The 23600-nt window shown below is 42.1% G+C and overlaps 2 protein-coding genes across 6 annotated transcripts in view; one reads left to right on the top strand and one right to left on the bottom strand.

The window, feature by feature from the left end:
* Positions 1–23600, bottom strand: part of LOC140734701 (contactin-1-like) — a 715399-nt gene that overhangs the window by 173709 nt on the left and 518090 nt on the right. The gene's annotated exons all lie outside the window — the stretch shown is intronic.
* On the top strand, positions 12081–16160 carry LOC140735025 (regulator of nonsense transcripts 2-like). Its single transcript, XM_073059856.1, has 4 exons — positions 12081–12165; positions 14471–14641; positions 15735–15842; positions 16012–16160. The coding sequence occupies exons 1-4, from the start codon at positions 12081–12083 to the stop codon at positions 16020–16022; spliced, it is 375 nt and encodes a 124-aa protein (XP_072915957.1). The 3' UTR covers positions 16023–16160.

The raw sequence follows: 23600 nt of genomic DNA, 5'->3' as shown, positions 1-23600 counted from the left end.
AAAAATCATCTTGCATCTCAGACAGGGTGAATCATTCTGTCTGAGCAGGGAATACACGTAACATTTGTAAACTAGCACTGGTAAATAAACACTGATAATCTGGCATGAGTAAACAATACAAATAAACCAACATGGGAAAATATCCTCACCTGTTCCCCTTTTTCAATCTGCCGGAATATCCAATCTGCCATGATTGACGTTATCAGCCAGAATCTGTCACTTTCACTGAGTTGAGGAACTTCCAAACACCCCCTCACTTATTCCTTGCACACTGCTAGGAATAAGTGAGTGGGATCAGCTGGTGACCTTTACTAACAATAAATAGCCCCAGCTCCATTGTTCATACAGGAGATACAAGAGATTCTGCAGATGCTGAAAATCTTGAACAACTCTCAACAAAATGAATGATGTGTATTTTTGTCAAAGCATTGGCTGTTCATTTCCATCCATAGATTCTGTTTTATCGGCTGAGTTTCTCCAGCATTTTGTGTGTCATTTTGCTTGAGATCATCTGTTTACCTGGTTTGCAGAGTGTGTAAGGCCCTGGCAGTGAGACCCCGGGGAAGCACCAGTTGAGGAGAGGGAGTGGACAATGCAGTACCAACATCCCCCAACTCCTCTTTATTGCCTCAGTATCTGATTAACAGACACATTATCAAATTTTGGATAGCCAATGAACATAGCAATGTGACTAATAGCTTAACTAGCTGAAGAATGAAAGAATTGTTCCAGACTGATTTTCACTGAGGTTAAATTCAATTACGCTTAATGGTTTTGTGAGAATCTGGATTTGCTTCATAGAGCTTTGGCCTCACACCCAGTCCTTCCCACACACCAACATTTTTTGCAGTCTGCAAATTCTGTGTTTCCCTGATGTTTATTTCTTATGTTCTGTCTAATCTCACCTTCAGCTTTTTATTAACTGTTGGTTGCTTTAGTCTGTTATTGTTTTGCATGCATTAAATACTGCAACTATGATTACTTTGAATTAAGCCAGTGGGTAGAAACCGTGGTCCAAGCACCACCCCCTGAGTATCTGTCAGCACCATTGCCATCAGCTTCAGTGCTGCAGTCACCAACCATGGCCTACATGGCTCCCCAAAAAGCCGCAGTGGGCATGAAGTTTATCTTTTCAGACATTACATGCAGGAAAGTGTGGATAAAATGGCATCAAACAATGGGAATCCTTCTCCTATTCTCCTTGAAGAACTTCTTCCATGGAGTGTAGGAGAATGAAGAGAAATTTGATAGAGGTAATCAAAGTTATTAGGGGCATAAATGCTGGCAGACATTTTCCCACTGAGGTTGGGTGAAACTAGAACTAGTGGTCATTGGTTAAAGGTGAAAGGTGAAATATTAAGGGGAAGATGAGGAGGATCTCCTTCACTCAGCAGTTAGTGAGTGTGTGGAATGTACTGCCAGCAGAAGTGACGGATGTGGGTTCAATTCAACATTTAAGAAAAATTACCATAAACACATGGATAGGAAGGGTACGGAAGTCTATGATCCAGGTGCAGGTCACTTAAAATAGGTAAAATAACAGTTTGGCATGGACTAGATAGAGAATATGTCTGTGCTGTAATGCTCTATGACTATGATCTGAGGAGGTAGATGATCCAGCTGATGTGTGTTCTCTCAGGATGTCCAATATAACAGGTATGGGATTTGACTTGAGAAACTTATATTTTGGCACTGGGTAGGAGTGCCGTTAAGGCTGATGTTATTAGAGCAATCAAGTCAGAAACATAAGGAAATCTGCAGATGCTGGAAATTCAAAGCAACACGCACAAAATGCTGGAAAAACTCAGCAGGTCAAGCAGCATCTATGGAAATGAATAAACAGTCAAAGTTTCAGGTTGAGACCCTTCTCCAGGACAAGTCAGTTCTGTGATCTCCCATCTCTGCTAAGGCCAATGTGATGCTGGGTTTCTGGAGAGAATGAGAATGGAACTCCACTAGGAGCTCAATGGGTTCACTGGGAAATGGTCAAGTGACGCAAGGCTCCGCTATTGCTGTCTGGAAAGAGTCTGGTAAATGGTGGGTTAGACTCAAATTCTGTGTCTTTGCAAATGAAACATCCGCTGAACTTTCCGCTGAACATCAACGGCTCCTCAGTAGAGATCATTAAGAGCACCGAATTTCTTGGTGTTCACCTGGCAGAGAATCTCACCTGGTCCCTCAATACCAGCTCCATAGCAAAGAAAACCCAGCAGCGCCTCTACTTTCTGCGAAGGCTGAGGAAAGTCCATCTCCAACCCCCCACCCCTCATCCTCATCACATTCTACAGGGGTTGTATTGAGAGCATCCTGAGCAGCTGCATCACTGCCTGGTTCAGAAATTGTACCATCTTGGATCGCAAGACTCTGCAGCGGATAGTGAGGCCAGCTGAGAAGATCATCGGGGTCTCTCTTCCCGCCATTACAGACATTTACACTACACGCTGCATCTGCAAAGCTAACAGCATTGTGAAGGACCCCACGCACCCCTCACAGAAACTCTTCACCCTCCTGCCATCTGAGAAAAAGGCACCAAAGCGTTCGGGCTCTCACGACCATCAGACTTCCCCCAAGCCATCAGACTCCTCAATACCCACAGCCTGGACTGACACCAACTTACTGCCCTCTACTGTGCCTATTGTGTTGTTTATTATTTATTGTAATGCCTACATTGTTTTTGTGCACTTTATGCAGTCCTGGGTAGGTCTGTAGTCTAGTGTAGTTTTTTTCTGTGTTGTTTTTATGTAGTTCAGTGTAGTTTTTGTACTGTTTCATGTAGCACCATGGTCCTGAAAAACATTGTCTCAGTTTTACTGTGTACTGTACCAGCAGTTATGGTCAAAATGACAATATAAGTGACTTGAATTGACTTGATCCTGTCTGCCACTTCAAAATGAATTCAGTCTTTGGAAATGTAGAGTGTTAAAAAATAGAGAAAGTCCTTTTCTGCAGCTGCCAATGCAAAACAGATGAGAACTGATTAAAGAGGCTTAGGAGATGACATTGCTCCAACTTAATCCATCTTGCTCTTTCTAATATTCAACTCACTCCAGCTTCTGCTGCACTGGCCAAAAAGGTTAAAATCACATGCTTGATTCTGGATACTGACAGCCCAGAAGCTTGTACAACAACAGCAACTTCCATTTATACTGTATCTTGGACACTGCAAAATGTTCCAAATCTTGTGGAATAAAAACAAACAAGAAACTGATGTCAAGGAGATATTACGGCACATAGCTAAAAGACTGAGTTAATATTTCAAGTCTTAAGAAGCATCTTAAAAGGAAGGAATTCCAGAGCAGAAGGCAAGGCCACCAACGGATCCACAATTAAAATCATGGTGCTCAGGATGCATGAATGAAAATGGGTCTTAAAGCAACTTTGCAGTTCCTTTGCCATAAAGCAGTCCATTATGTAAACGTGTCCAAGCAAACTATTTATCATGAAACACCAGCCCAAGTTATTAAACCCTGACCGGGATCTGTGTTTGACGAATCCTCTCACAGAGAAAATGCCTGATGCAGTGCACTTGCTGAGCTCAGTGTATCTCTGAGTGTAAGCGCTCATCATTGACTGAGTCAGCTTGTGAATCACACAGGCTGGGTTCTTCTGATAACAGAGAGACAGCATCCATCACATGGTGTTTGTACCTCTTTGGTATCACCAAGACGGCACTACTACAGATGGTGCTGCCATATTGCCTTCTGATCTCTTGAGGATTCTGCTGGACAGTTCTAGTAGTTATGATGCTTTAGGTCAAGGGTTCCCAACCTCAGGCTCACAGACCCCTCGGTTAATGGTACGGATCCATGGCATAAAAAGAGGTTGGGAACCCCTGCTTTAGGTGATCAAGCATCAATAGTCATCCAATCATCAACAGAACATCATTGGTCCAGAGAGCCCTCTAATGGCCTGCCAATGCACAACAGTACAGACTTGCATTTCCATAGCAACTTTCATTTCCCTTTGAGGATACCACCAAAGCCTCCAGAGTCTCTTGGAAACATAGTCTATGTTAATCAATTATGAGATGTAATGCTGCATGTAAAGACAACATTCCTTGTAGCATATGCTCTCACAGTGCCGTGGGGCAGGGGGTTCTGAGGCTTAGACAAGTGAAGATGAAAGATCAGCAAGTTATTTCCAATCTGCATTGGAAATAGACTCGGAAAGAAGCTTTGATACTGCATTACGTGTTCAGAAGCCACGTAGATTAACCATGGGGAGCTTTTGGAGAAATGTGCCAATGGTTAAGGGAGCTAGACAGATGGAGCTGCTTTGTGCCAAACAGTGCTATGCTCTTTGATTGCTATTGAACACCACTCATCCACACAGACTGAAAATTGACCTTACATTTGATTTGTGCCTTGTGAATGGGAGAATTTACTGGGATATCAGGAGGTGAGATACTTGTTGTAGGTTATCCAGTCTCTGACTTGCATTTTTAGACACTCAATTTAGCAAACAAATAATGACATCTAGGAAATCGATAGTGGGAAACTTGGTGAATGCAAGTCTTTGAATAACAAAGGGTGATTAGACTTTTCTCTTGTTGGTCATGGCTACTGTCTGGTGTAAATTTTACTTGCCACTTCTTAATGCAAACATTCATGTTGTCTCAGCATGGATGACTCCATTTGCCATGGATCTGGAAATGGAACTGAACATTGTGGAATCACCAGTGAACATCTCCACATCAGGATTTATGATGGAAGGAGGCAGCTGATGTTTGTTGGGGTTAGGAACCTTCCCTGATGTACACCTGCAGAGACATCCTGAGCCTAAGATGGTTGAGGAACAACCGGTATGAAGGCTTATACTCACTGGAATTTAGAAGATTGAGGGGGAATCTTATTGAAATGTATAAAATTCTAAAGGGATTGGACAGGCTAGATGCAGGAAGATTGTTTCCGATGTCGGGGAAGTCCAGAATGAGGGGTCACAGTTTAAGGACAAAGTGGAAGCCTTTTAGGACTGAGATGAGGAAAAACTTCTTCACACAGGGAGTGGTGAATCTGTGGAATTCTCTGCCATAGAAACAGTTGAGGCCGGTTCATTGGATATATTTAAGAGGAAGTTAGATATGGCCCTTGTGGCTAAAGGGATCAGGGGGTATGGAGAGAAAGCAGGTACAGGGTTCTGAGTTGGATGATCAGCCATGATCATACTGAATTGCAGTGCAGGCTCAAAGGGCTGAATGGCCTACTCCTGCACTTGTTTTCTATGTTTCTTTGTTTCTATGACTCAACGTGGTAAACGTGGAATCATATTTTCCCACAATAGGCTCCCACATACGACAATGTGACAATGACTACACATTGTGTTTTACCTATATTGATCAGGAAATAAATACATGCCAAGATAGTGTAGGAAGTCCCCCATTCTTCTTCAAAGCAGGCTCACAGGACCTTGTACTGCCAATGAGAAAACAGAAAAAACATCTCTCAGATGAAATGAATAAAGAAATACAGCAGCCACTGGCGTCCTTCGTATATCCTGATGCGCACACTGCTGCCAGTTAAATATATCTGAAGAATCAACAATGGTGTAATGCAGCAGAGCGACAACCAGTCCTTCAGGCAGCAGGACCACATGAACATCACTGTGATCATCACCTGGTCACTTGCTTTCAGTGGTGCTGCTAAACATTGCTCGGGACAATAAACCTCCCAACTTACTTCAGTGCTGTCACAAAGTCTTTTGCCTTCATGAGAGGGCATTTGAGGACTCTCCTGAAGGATGGTAGCGTTGATAGTGCAGGATTTCTCAGTGCTGCTAATAGTGCCAGCCTGGATTTTGTGTTCTCATTTCTCAGATAGACCCGCTGTATAAACTTCCCAACTTAAAGCTGAGTGTTGTGGCTGGAAACTAAAAGCACCCAAAAACGATTGGTTGAGGGTCAATGAATTGTTATCCTAAGATAAAGATTCCATCATCGTCCTGGTGAAGTATTATTTAGCAGAGACCTGAGGACATTTCAGAATTGTAATTTATTGAACTCGGCTTAGTACATAGGTGTTTGACTGATGCATTATTTGTTGTACACATGGAATGAGGGTAATAATACAGCGTCCTGAACATTGTGGCAGTATGGCACTGAGAATCCTTACATTCAGTGCAGCCAAAAGGTAGAAGTGCTGGGTCAGTGATGGCCTCATCCGTGGTTTGCACAGTGAACACTACTTTGGAGCTCTGAACATTATCAGACTGCCCTTGGGTGTGTTTGAGCAGTAAAGGTGGACTGGAGCCAAAAAGCCATCCGATGCTCAAGGCAATTTCACAGAGCTATGTGTGAGATGTCAAACATCTTTTGAAAATGATGTAAGCTTCCCCAGTCCTTATCTATGGTATGGAGGAAATATTCTGGTTAAACTGCAAGATGCTCTCCCCTGTAGAGAAACAAAAACCCATTCTCCATATTACCCACCAACTCAATGCCCCTAATTGTAGACAATACATTCTTTCAACCACTTCTAATTGCATTATGGTTTTTTAACCAGGGGCTAGAGCACATGATTTTCCATAACATGGAATGAGTGGCTATATTACTTCAAATTATAGTTTTACTTGTTCAAAAATGCTTCAAGTAATTAGACTCTAGCTTTTGAAGAACTTATAACCATAAAATTGATTTACATTGTGGCATGATTCACTAACTTCATGCACAAGATTAAAGAGACACATGCACAGTAGTCTCAAATGATATTGGGAACAGATATGTACAAGCTAGTTGTTAGCTAATCTAGAGGTACATTCAGATGTGATGAGCTGTTGGCTTTGGTGCAATAAATACATTCCACATCCAAGGCTACATGAAGAGAAAATTAGAATATCAATGTTAAATTTTACATACCTGCCTCAATAGTTTCAGTAATATTTTCCATTAGCAGACAAGTCCTTAATACTGACAGAGTGCATTCTGGAGTCCAGAGTGGTTAGACAAAGGTCTTATCACATCCATTTACACCAGAGAGCTCCGTGACATGGTTCCCTAGCAACGATCATCTGCTCACTTCACCCATTTAGAGTTTTTTGTGTGGATTTAATTATATTGACAGCTGATGATATCTGTACTTCAGAGAATAAGATCTTTAGATTCGTACAAAAAGTGAGATGCAGCAGGGTGAGTGCATGCATACTTTTTTCTCTCAGGTTGGTTGAGACTTGATCTAGAGGTCATAGGTTTAGTATGAAAGATGAAATATTTAAGGGGGATCTGAAAGGGAACTTCTTTACTCAGACAGTGTGAAAGTGTGGAATGTTTTACCAGTGGAAGTGGTAGCTGCTTGTTCAATTGTTACATTTAAGAGAAGTTTGGATAGGTACATTAATGGGAGGGGAATGGAGGGCTATAGTGAAATGAATTTCACCTCTACGTGAAATGCTGTCGCAGGAAAGCAGCACCCATCATCAGAGATCCTCACCACCCAGGACATCCTCCTTTATCGCTGCTGACACCAGGTAAAAGCTACAAGAGCCTCAGGACTCGCACCACCAGGTTCAAGAACAGTTTATACCCTCAACCATCAGGATCTTGAACAAAAAGGGAAAATTGCACTCACTTGCCCATCCACTGAAATGTTCCCACAACCAATTATCTTACTTTAAGGACTCTTTATCTTGTTATTTCATGTTCTCATTATTTGTTGCTATTTATTTATATTTGCATTTGCACAGTTTGTTGTCTTCTGCACTCTGGTTGATCTTTCATTGATCCTGCTATAGATTTGCTAATCTATAGTTTCTATAGATTTGCTGAATATGCCTGCAGGAAAATGAATCTCAGGGTTATATGTAGTGACATATATGATGGAGGTCTCCCTCTGGTGCTCTCCTCCCTCTTTCTTTCTCCCTAGGCCTCCCGTCCCATGATCCTTCCCCTTCTCCAGCTCTGTATCCTTTTTGTCAATCACCTTTCCAGCTCTTAGCTTCACCCCTCCTCCTCCTGTCTTCTCTTATCATTTTGGATTTACTCCTCCCCCTCCTACTTTCAAAACTCTTACTATCTTTCCTTTCAGTTAGTCCTGACAAAGGGATTCGGCCCGAAACGTCGACAGCGCTTCTCCCTATAGATGCTGCCTGGCCTGTTGCATTCCACCAGCATTTTGTGTGTATTGCTTGAATTTCCAGCATCTGCAGATTCCCTCGTGTTTAAGTTTCAAATGTCAAGCTGTTCCACTGTAAAGGCTAGACCTGGTCAGTAAATCACAGCAACCTGAAAGACAATCTTTTTACTGAATTCTTTGACCTGCAATAGTTCATGATGGCAAGTAAACTACTCAGATCTGGTGTACTGTAGACTTCCTAAAGGGAACGACTTGAATAAAATTATCTTCCATTTAGCTTTACACTGTTACCTCAATACAGAAGATCAATAGTATCTGTAGTTTACCTAAATAAAAACAAAGCAGCTCGATTAATAGCCTTAACATGCATTGAGGATTAGTTAACTGAATGCAAGCAAAGTTGAGGAACAGATTATTTTCAGGTTGAGAAACAGTAACTAGAGGAGTTAGTGCTGGGGTCCCTAGTTCACAGTCTACTTTAATGATTTGGATGAGGAGGCAGAGTGTAACATATCCAAGTTTACTGATGATATAAAGCTTGTTTAACAGTGCGATTTCAGAAGAGCAAGGCAGAAAGGCTTCAAGAGGATAAAGGTGGGCTACATTTACAGTATGTGCAAATAAGCAATTGAGTGGAACATGGTGAAACAATTCATTGCTAGAAAAACAGAAAGGCAGAGGACTTAAACAATAAAAAAAATTAAGAATTATTGGAAGAGAGATCTGGATGTCTTTATAAAGGAGTATGCAGGAAACGTCGGCTGCAGTTTTCATTCCTTATATTTTAAAAATCATAAATACACATCAATCACGTTGCACTGAGCTAAAAGGAGACTTGGTTATGTGGGATGAAAATCACGTTCACTTCAAACCCAAAACTTAACACCACAATTTAGTGCAATTCTTGTCAGTAGATCAGTCACTATGAATCATTTATAAGGCAATCAGGAATTGAATTATTTCATTTTTGCTTAACTGGCAATAGTCTGTAGAACATACGGCTCGATAAAAATAATGAATTGTGAGCTCTTGGTTAAAAAGGGCTTTCTTCAGTTCCTTGCCAATAAACTCAATAAATTTGTATTGCATGGGAAGCTTTCAGAAGTCAGGTATTAGGCTTGGCTCAGTGCAAGGCAATTTTTAAAGCCATGGTCTGAAACTTAAACATAAGTTAATGCAGCAAAGTCATGAAACAATTCTGGAAAGGAATATTCACCATTATCCTGAGTGCTCTGGCCAATTTATATAAACCCCTATAGATTTTTTTTGTGATCATGCTATACTAATAGGCTGCTGAAACTGCAACTTTACAATGGTGATCACAATTCCAAAATACTTCACGTTGTAAAATGCCCCGAATGCAGGAGCTGTATGTAAGGATTTTTTTTGTTTAAAGTACATCAGATGCAGCAGACAAAAGTTACAGCTACAAGTTTACACAGAGTTGAGCCATTTGCAAACTCTAGCAATGAACTATTGAGCTCAGTTAGACACAGGTAATGGTTTACAGCTTCTTTACATTTTCACTATTTATAAATGGAACTCTATTGAGATTCAGATAATGCAGTCATTACTTGGAGGCCGTTCAAGAATGGATGTGAAATTATATCCAGTGGAAGAAATGCCAAAAAACTTTCAAATCCAGTTATCAGTATTAATTGTTTCTGCCCATAACATTGGCAACGTTTTACTTAATAGAGACCTGAATAAGCCATAACTGAAGTTACCTTCGACTAGTTCTTTGACAGAACATTGGAATCATATTACTAAAGCCATTTTGATCTGCATAGCTTGAGTTGCTGTGGCAATCTGACATGACTGCTTTCTTTCACAGCCTTTGTAGTCTCCATTTTGTGGTAAAAAGTGAGTAAAATAGGCCCAATTTCAATTCCACAAGTCAAACGGGTTTGATTTAAATTGACCTCTTTCACAATATAGTTGGATTTTTATTCTCAGACTATGGTACTTTTGGCTACATTAAAGCTCCCTCTCAGAACTTGGATTCAGCTCATCAACATTGTCTGCACTGCTCCTTCCACCAACATCTGATACTCTAATGTTGCAGGAATGGGAGTCAAAATAAAACAATAGTCACCATTTAGTCTTCCAAAGACACAATGGAGATCACGAAAGAATACAATCCCTCCTGGCTACTGCTGAACTGTCGGCTGTGTAGAATGCTCTGTCAGAGGCAGTTAAAGCTCACTCATTCTGTGGTACTCAAGAAAGCTTCTTAGCTCATGAAGCACATTTCAACTTGGAGAAGTTATTTCTCAGCTTGACATTTCAGATCTTTTTGCTTTTATCTGGGTTTGAGAAAACTACCTCCTTCACAGGCTCCTCATGAGCTAAAGAGTGACACAATATCTACTAGGTTGTTAATGCAGAGGTGCGCTGCCACAAATGGGATACAGTTCAATTTTATTTTTAATTTATTAAAGTGCAACAAAGAATATTGGTCTTAACACAACACTCTCAAACAGGCAACACTACAAGGTAAAGTATTGTGTAGAGGGATGGGAACTGCCATAAATGCACGGCCAATTCTGAAAGAATGTGCAACGAGATTGACCGAAATTGGCAGTTCCTGCAGTATTCCTGTTAGACATTATATGACCCTATGAGATACAAACTCCGACAGTGCATCATTTCAACTCAAAAGGGATACTAAATATCACAACACCATCAACATTCCATAAACATTAAAAAACTGCAGAGTTTATGATTCAGAGTATCTTAGCTCTCTGACCCACTGCAGGAATGCGTTTTACACCAATAGAGAAAACAACAAAACCATTTGGTCTGAGGAAGCCACAAAGACAAAATGCGGGAGGAACTCAGTGGGTCGGGGGTGGGGGTGGTCAGGCAGTATCTATGAAAAGGAATAAGCAGTTGATGTTTCAGGTCAAGATCCTTCATCAGAACTGGAAAGGACGAGGAAAGAAGCCAGGATAAGAATGGGGGGGGGGGGGGGAAGGGAAAGGTGTACAAACTGACAGGTGATTGGTGAAACCAGGTGAGGGGGAAGGTAGGTGGGTGGGGGGAGGGGTGAAGAAGTGAGAAGCTGGGAGGTGACAGGTGGAAGAGCTAAAGGGTTGAAGAAGGAGGAATCTGATAGGAGTAAAGAGTGGACCATGGGAGAAAGGGAAGATCTGAGAGAGCGCACACATTACAGCCAACTCTTAAGAATGGTTTTGGGTCCAGTTACAGAATGATAGGACTCAGTGCACAGCTGCCAACATTTCCAGACTAGGCAATAAGCTGAGAACTGTTATGTTTTGACTGGACATTCGTTTTGGTTCAGAAAATGCAGGGAGACCTAATCCCATGAAGAAGCTCAACCTCTGATTTAGATGAAGAGAAACAAGCTGCAAAATAAAGTGTAACATTGCTTAATTCCTTTCCTATCTCAGCATGTTATTCAGAGACGCATTATTCATCACCAGACTGAGTTGAAATCAGCAGGCAATCTGCAATGTAAGGGGAACCCATCCTCAATCCCAGGATCTGCATGCCAAAGGGTCACTTTGCTTCCTCAGAGAGAGTTTGATCGTGATTCATAGTGGGTCACATGGTATGGTTTGAAAAGTTGTTCCAGAAAAATGCAAGTACTTTTCCAAGCAAAGTATCCCACCAACAATAAAGTATTCAGTATTACAGGACAATTAGCAGCTGAATGTGGAATGGTCCAAAAAGGTTCACACTGACATTCAGCAGATTGATCTGCACAGACAGCCTGATCTGGACCAGTAAGCTCACTTATACAAGTTCAATAACCCTCCTTAACATTATCTTAGTGAATAATAAACAGTACTAACTCAAGAAAAGAATATAACTTTGTGTTGCATTCACGTATTCAATTGGATGAGATGCAATTTCATTTTCTGTCATTAAAATGCCAACACAGTCGATATGGTTCCAACTCACAGGGATTCATTACTGCTTCAACAGCCAATTTTCCACGACTAATCTTGGAAGTACCCCTGCAAAAATAACCAGCGATTCTATAAGAAAAGTATGTTCAAAGCCAAGCAAATAGTTGGCCGTGGGCAGATCAGGAAAATTCTTCCATATATCACGTTGGATGAAGATTGCACAGAAGGTAAACTATATTCTCACGAATGAAAGTATTGCTGAACCTGGATGGACAGTTTGATATCATCTAATGCTCAAACATCTGCTTGAAGTGGATGGCCAGTGCAGTAACAGGGAGAGATTTCCTGGAGCAGGTAGTATTCAATGGTAGGTAGTTTTTCACTGAAGACTGTGCTAGTTTCCTGAAGTCAGTATCCTGTACCTTTATCCTACATTTTCTCAATTAAGGCAATTTAAATAAATGAGAAAACTTCTAGCCTGAGCCAGGAGATTATCCCTTCCTAACCTCCTTGAGAAACTTAATCACTTCCCCATGATAGCCAGGTAATCAGAAGCAGTGTGGTGTTGAAAGCTAGGCTATGTGGGAGGAGAGAGTCAGATCTTGTTCTCCTCAGTGCACTTGTCTACTCAGCTGGGGAAACAAAGGCAAGTAGATTGATGCAACAGCACTGGTTGTCTCTGAGCTGTGAGTAGCAGCTGATGTTTCAGGCAGAGGTACAAAGGTTAATTTTGAAAGGTGCCAGAGCTGCCTGCATTCAACATTCTCCCAGAATGGAGGAACCAGTGTCAAATTTCCAAGAACAGGCAGGTATTAAATGCTGTGGGGTGTGAGGATCAGAGGCGAGGGCTGGGCCGGTTCTGCCCGCTGCTCGGCAACGTTTACTCAGCTCTGCGCTGAACTGTGGCTGGTGGCTGTGGTCTGCTCCTGCTCAGAACTTTGTGACTGCGGACTTACTTTTGTTCTGAGTGCAATTTGCTTACTTTTATTGTTTGTATGATGTCTTTTTTTTCTGGTCACATTGGCTGTTTGATGGTCTTACTTCTATGGGTCCTTTTGGATTTCTTTGTTTTGTGGCTGCCTGAAATGATATGAACCTCAAGGTTGTATAATGTATTCATACTTTGATAATAAATGTCCTTTGAACTTTGAGCTTTGAAATGCTTGATTATTCAGTCACAGAGAAACAGAATCCTGCAACGTGGAAACAGATCCCTGGCTCACTGAGACATCGCTTGCCCAATTACACTAATCCCAATTTTACTCCTCCATCAACTCCCACCAGATTCTACCACTCAACAAAGGTCAGGGGAACTTACAGTGGCCAATCTGCACTCCTTTGGGATGTGGGAGAAAACATACCTGGCCACAGCAGAGGTCAGGAGTGAACCTGGAGCTGTGAGGGACCACCTTGACCAGCTACGCTGCTGCAAGAGACAAATCCCGCTACCAAAACTTCAAACTCTGTCAACCTCATACCGACCGGTGAGAAGGTGTTGTCAACAGACCACAGGGGTATTTGCTCAATCATCTCTGCCAAGTTAACTTACCTCACCTAGAAAAAAGGGCAGGATATGGGAAGTTGCTTCACAAATCTGATACAGGGAGATATAAGTGAATCAGTTCTCCTGTTGCTCTCAATCAAGCAATCCCGACTACAATGTACTTCCATCCTGAAGTTAATGTATAGCAAAGCCAGGTGTGAGGCCAGTAATAAGCCCAACCACCACCTCTAAAGCAACACATCACCTTAGCTGACAGATGAATAATGACCACATCTGCAATGAAACAAAGGATGAGCATTATCTCCTCAAATGGGGTTCAACATGTTCAGAGTAAGTGAGGTAAGTGACTACACAGTATAGGTTCAGCTCACACTTCTTAAACAACATTTAAGTACAACACAGCATTTTCCTCAGAAACAGGAAATCATTGTTGAGTTTCTTTGCTCAACGTTATGAGAACTGTTTGATTCTGTCCGAGTATGGCATGTTACTGCAGAAATAGGCCATGTAAGACTAGGATCTATTGTACAGCATCTTGATCTGGCCAAATAAAGCAAAGATTAAACTGAGACAAGTTACCATATTCCTTTCCACAAAGGCAGAATTGTGAAATTCTATAAGGAGAAATGCTACAAGTTACAAAAAAGGTACAAAGAAAGATTTCTTTAGTTCCCAAATAAGAACATTCTGCCTGAATAACTGGAATGGAGTATTTTGAAGCCACTCCATTCTTACTCAGCACATCAGTGTCACTCATTAATCTCCCTCAGTATCACAACAGACAAATAATTAGCAAGAGATAGAACATAGAAAACTTACAGCACAATAGAGGCCTTCGGCCCACAATGCTGTGCTGAACTTTTCACGACATACTGTTTGTCAATGGCAATAAGCCTAATTTTGATGCAACACGTAGTTTCAAAATAGAATGGTTATTTTGAATGACTGTTTGGGGATAACACTGCAAATGTTTTATCTAAGTTCACCAAATTTCCCGCAGATATTCATATGCAAACTTTTTGCCACAGATTCCAAAGAGAGGAAAGATTCCAGGGATGGAAAAGATACCAAGGAGTTGATTGGTATGGAAGAGCTGGAGCTGGAACTGGAGAATTTGGATATTAGTGATGACATCATAGGAGAAGAAGAAGTAACTGGTGAAACAGAAGACTTCAGTCAAAAGTTTCTTGAGGAGCACGGTAACATTCTACTTAATACATCCAGCTTGTTCTTCTACCACTGTGTGCCTTTGTGTTTTTTAAAAATATATCATTGTAGAATTAAAGAATCTTTTTAAACTAGGTATTGCCATTGAGTTCCACAAGCTTATCACTTTTGAACTGCCTGCCTTCACCACAGAAAGTGCCAGTTGTTGGCCTTTCACTGATAACACTCTACAAATCCCATCTATGTTAATACAACTTTTCGCTTAGTGTTTTCTTTCAGAGCACCAGATTCCTCCTGCTTCTCTGAAGTAAGGAAAATCTAAATGCAGGCATCAGGGATTGAACCCGGGCTGCTGAAGCTGGTAGCTCTGCCGGCTGTGGCACTGTGCTCCACTACGATGATAATTGGTTTTCCATAGTATCTGATGATGACAGTTAGATTTGTGCAGTTCTTCTTTTGTGCTGTTGGATTAAGATGACATGAAATGCACAAAGAAATCTGTGCAGAAGAGATCTTACAACTAGCTAACCATGACACATAGCATGTCATCCCGATCTTCCTTAGCCTAATTCCTCTCTATCTTGGTATGAATACTTGCCCAGAATTGATGGTTCATTAAGGCACTCTGCTAACCAAGTTGTGGTAAATGATGCACATCAATGTTTGACTAACCTTGGCTGGATATAATTGGATTAACTGGACTTGTCTATCTGTTTTTAAAGAATGCAGGAACGCCTGCTGCCTCTCCTTTAGATGACAACTATAAATTGTACCCATGCAGCAGTTCAAGTCAGTTAAATGACCCAAGGCATTTTAATAGGAATGTTATGAAACAAAACTTAGCACCAGTCTATGTAAGGGAACATTGGAGCAGATTATCAAAAATTAAAAAGAAGGGTTCATAGTAAGAAACTTCAAAAGCAGAAAGAGGAAGATTGGGAAAGAATCTCAAATATATGGTCTTGGTAACTGTTAAAGAGAGCCATAGAGTACTACTTTACAGAAACTAACCCACTCCTTACAGGCAGCAGCAAGAATTGAAATCAGGTTGCTTGCACTTTAATGGAGTTACGCTAACTCCTGCGCAACCATGCCACCCATAAATTCTTTTTGATTCCTTTGCAGAACAAGATGAAATGGAAGCCAGCACAGGGTCGCATCTGAAATTGATTGTGGATGTTTTCCTACAACAGTTCCCCAACTGTGTCAACCGTGACCTGATTGGCAAAGTAGGTACAGAGTCCATTTGCATTTGAGAAGTATATGAACCTTGTATGCCTAAACAAGATGCCTGATGCTGAATGAGATCACTGGAGCACAGTTTGCTCAAATGGTCACTGATTGAAGCACACATGATGAAAGGTTTTGGCCCGGACTGTTGACTGTTCATTCTCTTTCATAGATGCTGCCTGATCTGCTGAGTTCTTCCAGCACCTTGTGTGTGTTACTCTGGATTTCCAGTATCGATGTCCTTAAGGTCAGGTGAAAAATATATCTTGACATGCTGATGCTGAATTGAAATGGCATTGCTGTATAGAACATCAATAAATCTAGAACAAAGAGTTATTTGGGCTGACATGACTTGCTCTTTTACTACTTCCTTAATATGTTTGTCTTTTCATTACATAGAACACTAGCAAGCTAACAAAGGCTTCAGAAAACCTTCTAACTGAAATAAGGACCTTCATAAAACTTGTAACATATTGAAATGGAGAAATATGAGTTTCACTGAATCTGCAATGTAACACATACTTCACTCTGAAGCTGTAATTGTATCAACTTCCCTTCAGTTTTATTACATGAAGCTCTCTAGAGGCAAAGGAGTATTTAATACACTAAGTTTGTTTTCCTATAAAGTCAGTGAAACTTGGTGAAAACTTTTTATTTTTCAACTTACAATTATATAAAGCCTTCGACATTGCGATATGTCTTCAGATGCTTCAGAGGATGTAAGACTCAGCTCAATTTTAACCACAAATGGGGATTTTATGGTGAATGACCAAATACTTTATTACAGAGCTGGATTTAGGGAGGATCTTAAGTCAGAGATGAGCATAAAACCAGAATTGAAGAAAGACAGGAACCAAATGATTTGAAATAATCGTTAGAGATCACTGTAGGCACAGAGCAATTCCAAAGAAAGAACTCTAAATCTGGCACGTTGCTAGGTAGGGAGCCAAGAACTACAGGAAAATCACTATGTGGGATTGGTGCAATCCAGGGTAGAGGCACAGCTTTTTGTTTTTGATTTAACGATATCTGAAACTGCATCAGAAACACAAACTACCAAAATCAAATAGCTTCACAAGAACACTATCATGTATGAGTTAACTCAATAAGAAGATATTAGGGACAGACAAGATCAAAAATATTTATTACACTGGAGGAGGCAATCTAACCCATCAATTCCATAAAACAACACACACAAAATGCTGGTGGAACACAGCAGGCCAGGCAGCATCTATAGGGAGAAGCGTTGTCAACATTTCGGGCCGAGACCCTTCGTCAGGACTAACCGAAAGGAAAGATAGTAAGAGATTTGAAAGTAGTGGGGGGGGAGGGGGAAATGCGAAATGATCGGAGAAGACCGGAGGGGGTGGGATGAAGCTAAGAGCTGGAAAGGTGATGGCAAAAGTGATACAGAGCTGGAGAAAGGAAAGGATCATGGGATGGGAGACCTCAGGAGAAAGAAAGGAGGGGTGGGAGCACCAGAGGGAGATGGAGAACAGGCAAACAACTAAATATGTCAGGGATGGGGTAAGAAGGGGAGGAGGGGCATTAACGGAAGTTAGAGAAGTCAATGCTCATGCCATCAGGTTGAAGGCTACCCAGCCGGTATATAAGGTGTTGTTCCTCCAACCTGAGTTTGGATTCATTTTGACAATAGAGGAGGCAATGGATAGACATATCAGAATGGGTATGGGACATGGAATTAAAATGTGTGGCCACTGGGAGATCCTGCTTTTTCTGGTGGACCGAGCGTAGGTGTTCAGCGAAACGGTCTCCCAGTCTGCGTCGGGTCTCACCAATATATAAAAGGCCACACCGGGAGCACCGGACGCAGTATACCACACCAGCCGACTCATAGGTGAAGTGTCGCCTCACCTGGAAGGACTGTCTGGGGCCCTGAATGGTGGTCAGGGAGAAAGTGTAAGGGCAGGTGTAGCACTTGTTCCGTTTACAAGGATAAGTGCCAGGAGGGAGATCGGTGGGAAGGGATGGGGGGGGACGAGTGGACAAGGGAGTCGTGTAGGGAGCGATCCCTGCGAAAAGCAGAAAGAGTGGGGGAGGGAAAAATGTGTTTGGTAGTGGGATCCCGTTGGAGGTGGCGGAAGTTACGGAGAATTATATGTTGGGCCTGGAGGCTGGTGGGGTGGTAGGTAAGGACAAGGGGAACCCTATCCCGAGTGGGGTGGCGGGTGGATGGGGTGTTTCCAGGTAAATTTGAGGGCAGGGTGAAAGTTGGAGGTAAAGTTAATGAAGTCGACGAGCTCAGCATGCGTGCAAGAGGCAGCGCCATTGCAGTCGTCGATGTAGAGAAGGAAAAGAGGGGGATGGATACCGGTATAGACTTGGAACATGGACCGTTCCACAAAGCCAACAAAAAGGCAGGCATAACTGGGACCCATACGGGTGCCCATTGCTACACCTTTGGTTTGGAGGAAGTGGGAGGAGCCAAAGGAGAAATTATTGAGAGTAAGAACTAATTCCGCCAGACGGAAGAGAGTGGTGGTAGAGGGGAATTGGTTAGGTCTGGAATCCAAAAAGAAGCGAAGAGCTTTGAGACCATCCAGGTGGGGGATGGAGGTATATAGGGACTGGATGTCCATGGTGAAAATAAGACGGCGGGGGCCAGGGAACTTAAAATCATTGAAAAAATTCAAAGCATAAGAAGTGTCACGAACATAGGTGGGAAGAGATTGAACAAGGGGGGATAAGACAGTGTCAAGGTATGCAGAAATGAGTTCAGTGGGGCAGGAGCAAGCTGAGACAATGGGTCTACCTGGCCAGGCAGGTTTGTGGATCTTGGGTAGGAGGTAGAAACGGGAAGTGCGGGGTGTGGGAACTATGAGGTTGGTGGCAGTGGATGGGAGATCCCCAGAACTGATAAGGTTGGTGATGGTATAGGAGACAATGGCCTGGTGCTCCTTAGTGGGGTCATGATCAAGGGGTAAATAAGAGGAGGTATCAGAGAGTTGTCGCTGTGCCTCGGCCAGGTAGAGGTCAGTACGCCAGACAACAAAAGCTCCCTCCTTATCAGCAGGTTTTATAGTGAGGTTGGGATTGGTGCAGAGGGAGCGGAGAGCAGAGCGTTCGGAAGGAGTGAGGTTGGAATTGGAACAGGGTGTGTCGCTCCCTACGTGACTCCCTTGTCCACTCATCCCCCCCCATCCCTTCCCACCGATCTCCCTCCTGGCACTTATCCTTGTAAACGGAACAAGTGCTACACCTGCCCTTACACTTCCTCCCTCACCACCATTCAGGGCCCCAGACAGTCCTTCCAGGTGAGGTTCTTCCATCTCCCTCTGGTGCTCCCCCCCCCCACCTACTTTCTTTCTCCTGAGGCCTCCCGTCCCATGATCCTTTCCCTTCTTCAGCTCTGTATCACTTTCGCCAATCACCTTTCCAGCTCTTAGCTTCATCCCACCCCCTCCGGTCTTCTCCTATCATTTTGCATTTCCCCCTCCCCCCACTACTTTCAAATCTCTTACTATCTTTCCTTTCGGTTAGTCCTGACGAAGGGTCTCGGCCCAAAATGTCGACAGTGTTTCTCCCTATAGATGCGGCATGGCCTGCTATGTTCCACCAGCATTTTGTGTGTGTTGTTTGAATTTCCAGCATCTGCAGATTTCCTCGTGTTTGCCATCAATTCCATCCTGGTTTTTGGCACATCCTGTTGCTTTCCATATCCCTAAAAATATACCTTCCCACATGCTTCTATCCACTACCTTTCTGTATTCTTTGACTGATTGTATTTCCACCACTTTTACAGAAGATGTTTCAGATCATCACACTTTACGTAAAAAAAAGGGTTTCTCACACCTGCCCCCACCCCAACATTCAAATTTCAATGTTCAAAGTAAATTTATGATCAAAGTATATACATGTCACCATATACAACCCTGAGATTCATTTTCTTGTGGGCATACTCAATAAATCCACAAATAGGATAACAACCAGGAGAGAATTAATGAAAGACCGCACCAACTTGGGTGTTCAGTGTGCAAAAGACACAAACTGTGCAAATCAGAAAGAAAGAAATGATAATAATAACTAACAGGCAATAAATATTGAGAGCATGAGACAAAGAGTCTTTGAAAGTGAGTCAATGATGGGGCAAGTGAAGATGAGTGAAGTTATCCCCTTTGGTTCAAGAGCCTGATGGTTAAAGGGTAATAACTATTCCTGAACCTGGTTGTGAGAGTTCTGAGGGTCCTGTAACTTCTTCCTGATGGCATCATTGAGAAGAGAGCATGTCCTTGCAATTTTACCCACCAGAAAAGACACAAGGGTGGAGATTCCAAATACATGGTGGGATTGAAGGAGCTTGTTTAACAACATTAAAAGAAGCATATTATCTAACAGCTAGGATAGACAAAGAGTCAATAGAAGTTGTTTACTTGGATTTTCCGAAGGCCTTTGACAAGGTGTTGAACATGAGGCTGCCTAACAAGATAAGAGACCATGGTATTATAGGAAAAATATTAGCCAGGGTAGAAGAATTAGCTGACTGGCAGGAGGCAAAGAGTGGGAATAAAGGGAGTCTTTTTTGGTTGATTGCTAGTGTCTAGAAGTGTTCCCGAGGGGTCGGTATTGGGATCACTTCTTTTCATGAATATTCAATGACCTGGATGATGGAATTGATGGCTTTATGTTCAAGTTTGCAATTAATACAAAGATAGATGGAGGGGCAGGTAGTGCAGAGGAAGTAGGGAGTCTGCAGAAGGATTTAGTCAGATTGGGAGAATGGGCAAAGAAGTGGCATATGGAATATAGACTAAGGAGTGTATTGTCATGCACTTTAGTTGAAGGAATAAAGGTACAGACTATTTTCTAAATGGGGAGAAAATTCAAAAATCTAAGGTATATGGTGTGCATAAGTTGAAAGATGAGTAATGCCTGACAGTAGTACTGAATGCTGTTCAGTCATTCATGATTGATTCTAGATCTGATGACACATATTCTGAAAGGAGGCAAATATAAGGGATGAGAATGAATCAGCGTTTGGCATAACTAACACCTATGTCTGAATGTTTAGCTAAATACATTGACATTGCAAAACAGCTGCCTTTAAGTTAATAAGCAACAAGTAATTACTTCCTGCGCTTTCTTCTTAATTTTAGATTTTCAGAATCTGCATATTTTTGATTTTCAATTATTCTGGAGGAATAGGTTGATGACAATAACGTTCTCCTTTCCTGGCTTTGCACAAAGGATTCTCCATATCTACTGACTGCACCACCAGACTGAACCATAACTCTCTGGTATTTCTCCTCCTTCATGATTTGATTCCAGATTGCTCTCTGTGGATTTGTCACTGCTGCTTTCTACTGCCACAGAGAGCTGGACACAATGTGCCAAGTTAGGGCTTTCTAATTGTGGATGGCAACAAAAAAAACTGCCTTCTATTTCACGTACCAACATTTTCATTACTCAGAAGGTGTTGGCAATTTCACGATTGGGAAGGTTCCTGCTTTTAATTCTGTTCACATTGCAGAGACTTGAACACAAGATCTTGGATGCCAGTACAATGCAGTGCCCAGACAAGCCAGTGATGTCTGAGATGCCTCCTTTCAGGTAAGGTAATGCTCTGTCTTTTCTCCAGGTGAGGGTTAAGGATAGTACAAAGTGCATTTATTATCAAAGTATGTATACTATATACAACCTCGCGATTCGTCTCCTTACAGGCAGTCACTAAACACAGAAACCAAATAGAACCCCTTTAAAAAATCTGTCAAACACACAATGTGCAGGAAAAAACAAATTGTGCAAACAATAAGAGTAAGCAAGTTACACCCAGAACTGATGCTCATGAAACTGAGTCCACAGCCATGAAGCCAGTCATCACTGTGGCTGATCCAGGAGTTTGTTAGATGCAGGATGCAGCCTCAGTTCAGTGCAGGGATGGGTAGACCTCACGAAGTCGCGAGCTGAACACTAGCCCGCCCGTCTCCTCCAACCCCGACACCATGTAGCCCACCACGTAAATGAGCCCAACCTCAGGTTGTTCATCACTCTCGGACCCGCAGCCCTGCTGCTTCGATGTAAAAGATCCACGATATTCAATGGTGAAGAGCTGTCTTGGCCAATACCTGTCTCTCAGTTAATGGTACTAATGTCACATCCCTGGTTGCAAGATCTTCAAACTTCTACAGATGTACAGTGGAATGCATTCTGGTTGCATCTCGGCCTGGTATGGAAACTCCAGTGCACAGGAACGCAAGAAGCCACGGAAAGTGGTGAGTAACATCATGGTAACGGTTATCCCCACCATTGAGGACATCTATAAGAGACTATGTCTCAGGAAAGTGATACCCATCTCCAAAAACTCCCTAAATATGGGCCTTGTCCTCTTCTCGTTGCTGACAAAAGACAGGAGGCACATAAGCCTGAAAACACAGATTTCAAGGTTCAACAACAGTTTCTTCCCTATGGTTATCAGGTTCTTGAAGTAACCTGAAAATCCGTAATTCTGTCTTGGACTGTATTTCTCTGAACTTACAATGAAGTCATTATGCTTACTTTTGTTTATTTTGTTATGCAAATTTTGTATAATTTGGTTTATGTCACATATGTTTGTCATGTTTGCAATGTACTGTGCTACAGTTGCAAAAAGATCGTTTTCAAGGCATTTATCGCCTTTATAGTCACGCTTTGAACTGTATGCACACTGGTTTCAGTATTTTGCATTGCTTACAGGTGACAACACTTCAAAAGTACTTCTTTAGCTCCAAAGTGCTTTGAGAAATCCTGAGCTTTTACAATGAGATGAGTCATGTTTCCTTATGACATAGGAAGAAGCCTTTCAGCCCATTAAGTCTGTGCCAGCTTTCAAACCAATTTCATCACCTAATTACTTTCCCTGGGTATAATCTTGATGTAATGTAATAATATTGATGTAATTGGGGTTTTTTTTTTGAAACAGCACCCCCCCCAATATTGCCTCTGGAAATAGCAGAGAATATTATTTTATGAATACCAGGTGAAGTATGCTTGGTATACACAGAAACTATTATTTAAAAGTTCAAAGGTTCATTTATTATCGAAGTATACAACTCTGAAGTTCTTCAGATCTTCAGTTCTCTGGGTAGCAATGAAACGAAGAAAGGCAGCACGATCATCAACCACCAAATCCCCCCTCCCCACAAAAAAATAAACAAAAACGGTTCAGGCACATTGCCAGCCAAATCCCTCCTCCCACACAAAAACGGATCAAAACCTATCAGGCAAAACAAGAAGATCGGGTGACAAAACGCAGAAATTAAAAACTATAAGACTGAAAAAAAAAAGGCAACCATAGTCCAAGTCCACATCCACGCAGAATAAAGCTGGGCAGCACTCTCCTGGCACAGCGGCAAGCTCTCCCATCTCCGGTATGGAGCAACCGATCAAAAGGCAAGCAGCCAGCGCTCATCCTCTGCACTCGTTTTGATGCTTCAATCTCCCTCGTTGCTTTAATTGGCGAACACTGGAAGCTTTAATTGGTGAAATGGAGCCAACCTTGGGTTGCACACTGCCCTGCAGCCTGCCCGCTACGAGATTTGTTCAAGCTGCCTCCTGGAATCCTCTCAGAGACTGCAGAGCAGTGGAACACCCAAGCAATCTCCAAACTTCTGCACTCGCCTTGATGTTTCAATCACCCTTGTCAGTTTAATTGGTAAACAATGGAAGCTATAATCAGTAAACTGGGGTCAAACGTCGGTTCATGAGCCACCTTGCATCCTTCTCGCCATGAGGTTCAATAACGCTGCCTCTGCCTCCCAGAATCCT

The sequence above is a fragment of the Hemitrygon akajei genome, chromosome 10 (genome assembly GCF_048418815.1).
Source record: "Hemitrygon akajei chromosome 10, sHemAka1.3, whole genome shotgun sequence".
Taxonomy (NCBI): domain Eukaryota; kingdom Metazoa; phylum Chordata; class Chondrichthyes; order Myliobatiformes; family Dasyatidae; genus Hemitrygon; species Hemitrygon akajei.
Note: the sequence above shows the minus strand (reverse complement) of the source record. Positions and strands in the feature narration are given on the sequence as shown.

Excerpts from the sequence above, each read along its gene's own strand:
- LOC140735025 (XM_073059856.1), top strand. The coding sequence starts at position 12,081 with ATGTTCAAAGCCAAGCAAATAGTTGGCCGTGGGCAGATCAGGAAAATT. Across the intron at positions 12,166-14,470 it reads GGATGAAGATTGCACAGAAG|ATTCCAAAGAGAGGAAAGAT; the intron begins GTAAACTATATT and ends TTTTTGCCACAG. Across the intron at positions 14,642-15,734 it reads AAAGTTTCTTGAGGAGCACG|AACAAGATGAAATGGAAGCC; the intron begins GTAACATTCTAC and ends ATTCCTTTGCAG.